General features: G+C 41.8%; 1 protein-coding gene across 1 annotated transcript; it reads right to left on the reverse strand.

The window, feature by feature from the left end:
• Positions 1-4,421: 4,421 nt before the first annotated feature.
• On the reverse strand, positions 4,422-9,994 carry snrpc (small nuclear ribonucleoprotein polypeptide C). The gene is made up of 6 exons (XM_056274961.1): positions 9,956-9,994; positions 9,053-9,095; positions 8,828-8,936; positions 8,423-8,482; positions 6,020-6,124; positions 4,422-5,005 (listed from the first exon to the last, which is right to left on the reverse strand). Exons 1-6 carry the CDS (start codon positions 9,961-9,963, stop codon positions 4,884-4,886), a joined length of 447 nt encoding a protein of 148 aa, XP_056130936.1. The 5' UTR covers positions 9,964-9,994; the 3' UTR covers positions 4,422-4,883.
• Positions 9,995-10,255: the final 261 nt, after the last annotated feature.

A 10,255-nucleotide genomic window follows, 5' to 3' on the forward strand; every position in this document is an offset into this window, starting at 1 on the left:
GATTAAATTAGAGTAGTGCTGGTAGCGAGGTGGGTCAGAGGAAAAGCAGGGGGCTGGTGGTAGGAGAGAGGGTAGAAAAGATGGGCAACAAGCGTAACAAAAGGAGGAGGAAAGAGGGAGAGAGAAGGATTTATCAAAGGCGTATGCCCACACATCTGTCAAACCAGTGTGGGGCTGGCAGTTTCCCTTTCTCCTCCTCTTTTAATCAATAGTGTGTGCACCACTGTGCAACCCTCCCCTGAATGCCAAGGTCCCGATCATCATCCCGGTCTTCATAAAGTTGTGAACCAATTGGCTTTAGAGAACACACACTTGAGAGGATTATTATTCCTCATTCAACCGAGACTACATTAGAGGGGAGAGTGTCGATTGCCTGCTGAGCATGCGAGAAGATGCACCATTATGAATATACAACTTGAACCACATTGATCCTTCCAAGTGTTTATGTAAATCCAGGCAGCGTGCTAGCTGGCCTGCAGTCAGTCAGCCTAGCTTGATATCAACAGTTAATCAATCAAGAGTCATTCTTAAGCCCCTTCTATGGCCCCCTTTATTCCCCTTGTGACCCTGAGGGTCTGGTGGCTGCAGAGAATAGCTTTCTGAATGCATCTCCTGTCTGCGCTATGCGTTTATATTGGGGGACATTAATGCATTCAGTTGCATGACAAGAATATCAAAGAGCTAAATGTGAACTTGTCTGTATTAATTAGCAACATCGAGGGATCGCTGTTTCCTCTTGAAACAAAGCACCCCTCAGCTCTTATTGATAATATCTACAAACAATGCATGGACATTTGGAGCCTCTGCATCAGTTTCTTTGCTAGAGTTCTGATTTCACCTGTTTGTAAACTCTTAGAAAATACACTTAAAACTAACTAACCTGTAACTCCTCACAAGCAAATTCCTTCCCCTGAGCCTCAGCACTGTAGCCTCCTGAACGATCAATCCTTATTCTTATCTCCTGAGCTCTGATCATAAACTTTTTCCCCCCTCTGCTGCATTCCCTTCGGGGCAGCGCTCCACTTTGTGGCTAGATTGAATATTCATGAAAGACGATTTCAGCTGACACATGGGCATCGGCATATGCTCGACATATGCTTAAAATGTGCATTAACGTGATTTTATTTCTGTCATGGTGATGTGGGGAGTGGATATTTGTAGGACGCTTAATGGATGCTGCCCAGCAGAGTGGTCATCAGACTGCATGCAATTTACCGATTTCTCTTCAGAGATGACAGTTCACATATCTGACTGACAGACAACAAAGATTATATTCAGGGGCCCGTGGCACCATGAAGTACTTGTACATTGTCTAAACGGGTCTTTCCTCCTGTTCTTCTTACGGCATAGGAATAGCATTAAGATTATGATTACTACAGCCTTGAAGTTACCAAACTACCCAGTAATAAAACAATATCCTTCAAGAGTGTTATCCGGGGAAAAAGAAACATGACGTCACTTAAAATCTAATACCCAGTCTTACATGCTATTCTTGTATCTTTCCCATTAGCTCTGATTGCAAGGCCTTATGACTCCGTAGCACCATCTATTGAGCAACACATGGTAGGCAGACATTTGTGATTTTTGTGATTGAGGACTTTGAAAATACACTCAGCTGACAGGGAAAATAAGCGAGTTCTTGCTATGATGTAGATAGAAATGTCAAACAGCCATGAGTCACCAACAACTGCATGTCCTTATGTAAGGGCTGTGGGTTTTTTTAAACTGGCATGACTGAACTTGTAGCTTGAACTATCCATCCATCCATCCATCCATTATCCGAACCGCTTATCCTGCTCTCAGGGTCGCGGGGATGCTGGAGCCTATCCCAGAAATCATTGGGTGGCAGGCGGGGAGGAGACAACCTGGTCAGGCCGCCAGGCCATCACACAGGGCCCACACACACACATTCATACCTAGGGCCAATTTTAGTATGGCCGATTCACCTGACCTACAGTTAAGGTCAAAATTATTAGCCCCCTTTATGAAATTAAACAAAACCCTGAACTTTTCCATGGAAATGACCATAACCAAAAGTGTTTATAGTTTAATTGCTTCCAAAAGAACAAAGACAAAATCTCCACTAAGCTTGATTAAGATATTTTACTGATGCGCTGAATTGAAACAAGAAAAAACAAAAATGACAAGGCCAAAATTATTAGCCCTCTGACAATTAATAGTCAATAGTGTAACCTTTCTGACTCACAACTGACAACAATCTCTTATGGTAGTTCCTAACTAGGTTGGCACATGTCTCTTGAGGGATCTTAGCCCATTCTTCCATGGCAAATTGTTCCAGCGCACCCAAATTGCGTGGTTTTCCAGCATGGACATTAACCTTGAGCTCCCACCACAGATTCTCAATAGGATTGAGATCTGGGCTCTGAGAGGGCCACTCCAGGAACTTGATTTTGGTGTCCTTCAAAAGGTCTTGGACCAACTTGGATGTATGCTTCGGGTCATTGTCTTGCTGGAAGACCCAGCAGCGACCTAAAGCTAGACTGGCAGCAAATTTCTTTACATTATCCTTCAAAATGTCAACACGATCTTCTTTCTTCATGATCCCATGCACCTGAACAAGGTTCCCTGTGCCTGAAGCCGCAAAACAGTCCCACAGCATTATGCTCCCACCACCATGTTTAACTGTGGCAACTGTGTTTTTAGGGTTGAAGGCCTCTCCCTTCCTTCGTCAAACAAAATCAACATCCATGTGCCCAAACAGCTCAAGTTTAGTCTCATTAGACCAAAGGACAGACTTCCAAAACTCATGGCCATGTTTCAAATGTTCACGGGCAAACTTCAGTCTGGCTTTGATGTGCCACTGTGTGAGAAGGCGAGTTTTTCTTGGACGATGACCTCGAAGCCCACCACGATGAAGAGCCCTCACAACAGTCTTCCTTGAAACATCAAGTCCAGAAGAGGCCAGTTCAGCAACAGTCATCTTGGCAGAGATCCGGAGATTGTTGTTGACATCTCTATTTTCCTCTTCAAAGTTTTTGAAATCTTGCACTTTCGACCACGCCCAGGTCGTTTCTAACAGAATTTGTCTCCTTGTGCTTTGCAATGATGCAACGCACAGCTCTTTTAGACATTGTGAAACGCTTGGAAATGGCAGCATAGCCTTCCCCCTTAAGATGAGCATCCACTATCTTCTTTCTGAGTTCCAGGCTGATTTCTTTACTTTTTGGCATGATGCAATTACTTCTTACCAAGAATTTAAGAGTAGGCCCTCTCAATCAAGTGTTCAAGTGCCACTAGCTCTGTTCATTGGAGTCCCTTAAGTAAAGTTCAATGCTGATTGATTGCTCAGGTGTGTTTTGAAAGCAAAAAAAAATAAAATCACATGGGGGCTAATAATTTTGACCACCTCAATTTTCACTACATTTGGTATAAAGCAAACCTGAAGATTTATTTTACATTCCAAAATGTACTAAATAGGGAGCTTAACATTGATGAATGTTTTACTATCTAAAGTTTTATGAATGATGCGAACATTGGGCAGAATTTTAGGAAAATGTTCTATAGTTCCTTGGGGACTAATAATTTTGACCTTAACTGTACATGTCTTTGGACTGTGGGAGGAAAGCGGAGCCCCCAGAGGGAACCCACGCAGACACGGGGAGAACATGCAAACTCTACACAGAGGACGATCCCAAGGTTGGACTACCCCGGGGCTCGAACCCAGGACCTTCTTGCGGTGAGGTGACCATGCTAACCACTGTGCCGCCTAGCTTGAACTACTTTAATGTATTTGTTTTTCCAGCCCTTTTTCCTCTATTGATGCTTCAAAGTTTAGCAGTTTTGATTAAAGATAAACTTGGACTCGATACATGGATACAGTCAATGTCAAATGTATGATGTGACAAAGTAGGCATCTTGAAATTCAAGACCAAAAAGATGGATATGATTTAACAAAGGCCAGGATGTAAAGATTAAATGTAGCATAAGTTATTCTCAAGCTCAGAAGGAGACATGCAAGGAAGGTAGTGACTTAGACTAATGTACATTCTGCTGTTTGGGATTATAACGGTTAAGAATTCCCTTCTGTGCAACAGGCTGACTGTTGACCACACTTGAAACAAGCCTAAGTCTAACATGGCCTCAAAAGTCAAAGTGCACTCCTGATTGATTTATTTTGTGCATTCCCAAAGAAGATGTTCTTTTAGGTAGCATGGTGCACCTGGAGCATACGTTTAAACTTCTAAGACAAACTATTTGCTGAAAGACACTTTGATAGGCAAGGTGGTACAGGAATAAACCTCCCTAACCGCTTGGCCATCCAGTCACCTCATATAATAAAAAGTTGTTAATAAAAACATAGGTGGTGTACAATGGACCCCAAACCTTTCTGGTTCAGACAGATGAAATATAAAGCCACATCTCATTGTGATGCATGTATTAACTACAATGCAAAACAAGTCTGAAATCATGTTTATTTGTCTAAACAATGCAGTAGAATAAAAACAAGATGACATGGGACTGATATACAAAAGGCAAACATGGAGCTAATTACAAAATAATGTCAAATCAACAATATGCGCTTTTAGATGTGCACAATGAACAGTATGTCTGAGAGACGGATTTTGTTTTATAACAAAAACAAAAACAAAACAGGGCTTATAATTTTGAAGACTGTGAAAGAAAATGGCCATAAAATTGGGTAACTGACTGAAAAGGGGCTCTGGAAAAGTCTGCTTAAATCTGAAGTTGTAATAAATACCCTGTCAAGAATCATACAGGTTAATTAAATCATCAGGGACTAAGGTACAAAACAAACATAAACAAAACCCCAAATGATCTGCTGTAATACATAGCAGAGACAAGCTTCCTAAAAAGACAATGACTGTTCATGGCAGCAAAGAACACAGGGAGTCCGTTCGATCTTATCTGTCTGGTCGCATCATACCAGGTCTGACTGGCATCATCATAGGTCGAGGAGGACGCATCATGTGTGGTGGCCCTGGCATCATCTGCATGTGTCCTCCCATTGGTGGCCTCATCCCTCCTAGATATGATGGAGAAAGAAAAAAAAGACAGCTGAGGTATTTTTTTGACAAATCACCTCACAGCTTTGGCCGAGCGTAGAGAGCTACCACTTTTAGAATGTTTTGTTAAATTTTGGGAACATGTCTCAAATATTGTGTCTAATATAATGGAGAGTGCCATCCATCCCTCACTCACAGTCTCTGCTATTACTTAATGACACCTCCTCTTTGGAACTAGCTACAAATGACAGGCACCTCTTGTTAGCTGGTCTCACGGCTGTTAAAGGGTTGATAGCTTGTTGTTGGAAACCCCAACATGCACTGTCAGAAAGGGATTGGCTCTCTTCTTACCGGGATATTGCACAGCTAGAGCTTTATACAGAATGATTGTGTATGCCCAAACACAAGCTATTATTTGCTGGCCAACGATACTACAGAAAATCAGTGTTTCAATATAAATATGTGTGATTGTTTTGCTTTTTTTTAAAGTTATATTTTCATGTATTTGCTTACTTGTTTAGAATATTATACATAGATTCTTTGGCTACCACACACACACACATACACCTTATCTCGTGTATCTGTGGATATCATCGTGGATGGAGGAAATTAGCATAATTATCTTCACAGCATAATCATATCATAATTTCTTTGCGTCTGAATGCTGTTGGTGTTTTGTCCATAATGGTCATGGGATTATTTTTTCCTTCCCTGTGAATGTGGTTTACTGTATTTCCTCCATTTCTTTTTAATCTATATATCTATACACTGCCTTGATTCATGTCAGAGTTTGCGGGGCTGCTGTATTACACTTTGCCTTGTGTCACTTGTGACTGTGATTGTGCTTCCCCCTTCTGTAGACAAACAACAATTTGATTGTTTTGTAAAAATTGCGCCTGATATGGTTTGAATATATGGCAACCCAACAGTTGTAACAGTTAAGACAGTTAACAGCTGCATACCGTGGACAAACTTGTTTAAATTATCCTTTTTCTAAGTCAGACAAACAAACAAAACCAAAAAAAAATGTCTACCTGGCCCGCCTGGCATCATTCCATGAGGTGGGGGCCCCATCATGGGCATCATGGGAGGACCTCCCATTGGAGGTGTTGGCAACATGCCTGGACGTGGGGGACCACCTGTGGGCCAGAGGTCAAACATTATGGGTTGAACAAAGCACGAAAATTTAATTCTTGGTATATGTCCTAGATATACTCCCAAAACAGACAGAGCTGTCAATTATTTCTCAGAGGGAAGAATGAAGTAAAGACTGTACTACATGCTGGACACCACCTCCCACCTTCTTAATGTACAGACCTGGTGAAGCCTCAACATTCACATTTCTCAGGTAAACCAGGTGTGTAAGCCAGAACATTATTAATTCTGATTTAAGCATATATTGATCAAGGAAAAGCAAGTTTCAAATTGGTATCTGTTGTCCTTTACCTCTAAAGTGTAGATTCCTTAAAGAGATACTTTCATGCTGTGTCTGAGCACATTCTTAACATGGGTGGTTTGAATTACAGCTGAAAGGTAGGTGTGCTTTTATGATTTCATCGCTATTGGCTACTGAAACTCAGGGTGGTTATGTGGGTGTGGCTAGGTGGGCTAAACACTGGGGCTAAACCACTTGCTGTAGAAAAAGGAGAAATTCACTGGTGACAGCCCCCTTCCTGCTCTGTTGTCACGTTACCAAAAAAAAAAATGTTGCTCAGCCAATACAGCCATATTCCCTCGAGCCAAAAGGGTGCGTCTCCGCTTTTATAGTGTCCCGCAACGGACACGCCCTCTATGCTAATGATAATTCGTAATGCGGCAAGTTGCCACATTTTCGCCAAATCAGTTACTCAACCGCCGATATCTCTTCTCTGGCCACAAATGTGATTTTAGGGCTACCATTTGTCTCATCGATCACATCCACACTCCTTACATCTATTAACAACACGAAAAGTCACATTTTGATGCAAGTATCTCTTTAAATCTAAAGCCATCCATCCATTATCCAAACCGCTTATCCTGCTCTCAGGGTCATGGGGATGCTGGCACCTATCCCAGCAGTCATTGGGCGGTAGGCGGGGAGACACCCTGGACAGGCCGCCAGACCATCACAGGGCCGACACACACATTCAAACCTAGGGACAATTTAGTACAGCCGATTCACCTGACCTACATGTCTTTGGACTGTGGGAGGAAACTGGAGCACCCGGAGGATACCCACGCAGACACGGGGAGAACATGCAAACTCCACAGAGGACGACCCCCAAGGTTGGACTATTCCAGGGCTCAAACCCAGGACGTTCTTGCTGTAAGGTAACCGCGCTAACCACTGCACCACCGTGCCGCCACTAAATCTAAATCAAGGCACCTTATTAGAAGCCTCTACGTGTTTTGTTTTTTTATGTACTATATCTTAGTTTTTGAACATGTTTTTATGCACGCTCAGTAATCCAGGAAAGAAAAATCACAGAAAGTTGAATCAGTTCATCTGGGCACGTTTATTGAGAGAAACATTTCATCAACCATCCAAGGGACTTCTTCAGTCTCAACTGACTGCAGGGTTCCCCACCCTTATAAACACCCCAAGCATCGGGTCCCCTGGCACAAACAGAGCAACAGAGTGTACACTGTTAAGTGCCAAGAGGATTGCCGTGACTTGTACATCAGGGAAACCAAACGGATGCTGGCTAAGAGAACAGCACAACACAGAAGAGTTGATGGGTCAGGCCAGGACTCCGCAGTCTACACCCATCTACAGGCCAATGGCCCCTCTTTCAAGGATGAGGATGTGTACACCCTTGATAGGGAGGAATGCTGGTTTGAACAGGGAGTCAAAGAGGCCATCTATGTGAAGAGGGAATGACCATCCCTGAACCGAGGGGGCCCTAAGAGTACATCCGTCACCATTTTACAATACTGTGATTGCAACTATTCCCCAATCCTCTGGGAATAGTACACACCACCATTGTAACTGCAGTCAGTCGAGACCGAAGAAGTCACTCAGATGAGTGATGAAACATTTCTCTCAATAATATCCAGCTGTGGTGATCCCTAACGGGAGCAGCCAAAGTAGAATATCCAGATGAACTGATTCAACTTTCTTTGATTTTCTTACCTGGATTATTGAGAAGGCATAAAGACACTCTCAATAAACATTTTGTCCAGATGAACTGATTCAACTTTCTGTGGCTATTGTTACTGAGTCCAACAAAGTAAGGACTTAGTGCATTCATATTCAGAAGTCTTATTCTAGATATGTTGAGTAGGCATGAGACTTAAAATAGCATTATTTAATGTTTTCAATGAATTTTAATTTAGAGTCCTGTTATCAATAGATGATTGAGTTCCAGATGTCACAACTCAACACACCAAAAAAGTTAGGATGTTAGTGACAGAGCTGTGGAAGAACTAGAGGGAAAGCCGAAGGAGCATAGACTCACCTGGGGGAGGGCCGCCAGGGAAAGGCGTGGGAGGAATCTTTCCTTGTTGAAATGCAGCCGCTGCAAGAATAAAAACATTAACATACAAACTGATGCACAATTCTAAATTCCCCACGTTACACAAAAAATATTAACAACCATAATCCAGTATCTTCTAGCTGACTTATAAAACCAGTTACTACTAGAGTTCTACCTAAATTAGAAGAATAAAATGGAAATTGTGTAGCATGTATACCCTCTTCTCATTTTAGCTTCCTTTGATGTTAATCGTCAAAATTAAGAGGAACAAACTTAAGGTGATTGCAATATCCACCAATGAGTGTGACCTGCGGCAAATACACAAAAAAAGAAAAAAAAGAAGAAAAGAAATGCTGCATTTTCTATGGAAAGCAAATATTAGCTTACTTGTTTTATCAATGAGGCTCTGAGCCTGCTCCTCCATCCATTTTTGGTAGTAATCTTTCACATTTTCTTTGTGTTTTCGACCGCTGCAGTGAGTCTTTCTCACTGATGGCTGGGAAGGTGAAGGGAGAGAATAAGACAAGAGATCTTACAGGAGAAAAAACAATGAAATTATATCATGCTGCATTTTTTTTAAATTATCATGTGGAATGCGGGAATGTATATTACCGAGTCATGCGTGAGATAGGTGTCACAGTAGTCACAGTAAAATCTGGAAAAGTAGTTGAAAATTGTCATCAAAAGTGAGTGGCACACACGCAAAAATAGATTTTAGAATGCATATTACGTATTTTCTATTGGTACTTTGCCTTCTTTTCATTGTTAAGTAGCTGCTCTTGGACAGCGCACATCGTAATCAAAATGTTCGTAATTCAACCAATTCATGAATGACTGCTTTTTGCTCAAGATTTAATAAAGCGTCACTGATATCTCCTCTTGACCCCATTAAATACACCTAACGGCAACAATGCTAAAAGCACAAAGGTTTACTTCTATCAACCGACCAACGTTACCGACTAGCTGGCGATTAATAGGGGAGCGTATCTATGTTCCCTCAGACCGATGTTCCCTCAAGCGTATTTCATTGAATTTACCTAAACTTAACCTAACCTACCTTAACCTCAACCTATACCTATCCTTAACCAATAGCTAACCTATTCGATAGCTACCCCACAGTGCTGAGGGAACATAGGGCTGACCCCGCTTAAAAGCCTACCAATGCAAAACACATACTTAAAACAGGTCGAATCCACTGAATAATGTACAAAGACTGATTGTTAGTTTCTGTGGCGGATTCAACGGCATCTAATCAACGGTTTTCAATGCAACTGAACAAACGATGTGCGATGCCAAGAAACGATTCACTTGTTTTCTATAGTGCATCGCTTATCCCAGCAAATAGTCGGAGCCAAAAAGGGAACGAGGCTCTAATAAAGAAGAGATGGGAATCCTCGTATTAGTTTGTTATTTTTAACTGCACCAAATGCTTATAAGGTAACTAAAAAGCCAACAAAACTTTATAATAGAAAAAGACTGGAATTCCGAACACAATAAAATGACTTTACAACTTACTTAGGCATGTCGTCTTGTGGTCTCCCGTCAGAGCACGTTTCCGGCGTTTCAATGAAAATGTCCCCGACAGAAATGTTTCTTGGGTTCAAATAGTTCCGCCTTCGCGCCGTTACAAGGACGTCACGAGTATGTATGCTCAACAATCCAGGTAAGGAAATCACAGAAAGTTAAATCAGTTCATCTGCACACAACGTTTATTGAGAGAAATGTTTCATCACTCATCTAAGTGACTTCTCAACTGACTGCAGGTATCCTCAACCTTATAAACTCAACTCAATTTAAAACTTTGTTGCAAACTCA

Source organism: Lampris incognitus, chromosome 2 (assembly GCF_029633865.1).
Source record: "Lampris incognitus isolate fLamInc1 chromosome 2, fLamInc1.hap2, whole genome shotgun sequence".
Taxonomy (NCBI): Eukaryota; Metazoa; Chordata; class Actinopteri; order Lampriformes; family Lampridae; genus Lampris; species Lampris incognitus.

Bases quoted from the DNA above. Each gene is read 5' to 3' on its own strand.
- snrpc (XM_056274961.1), bottom strand. The intron at 8,483-8,827 runs GTAAGCTAATAT...TTATTCTTGCAG, and splicing joins GAGCCTCATTGATAAAACAA to CGGCTGCATTTCAACAAGGA. The intron at 5,006-6,019 runs GTAGACATTTTT...CATCATATCTAG, and splicing joins AATGATGCCAGGCGGGCCAG to GAGGGATGAGGCCACCAATG.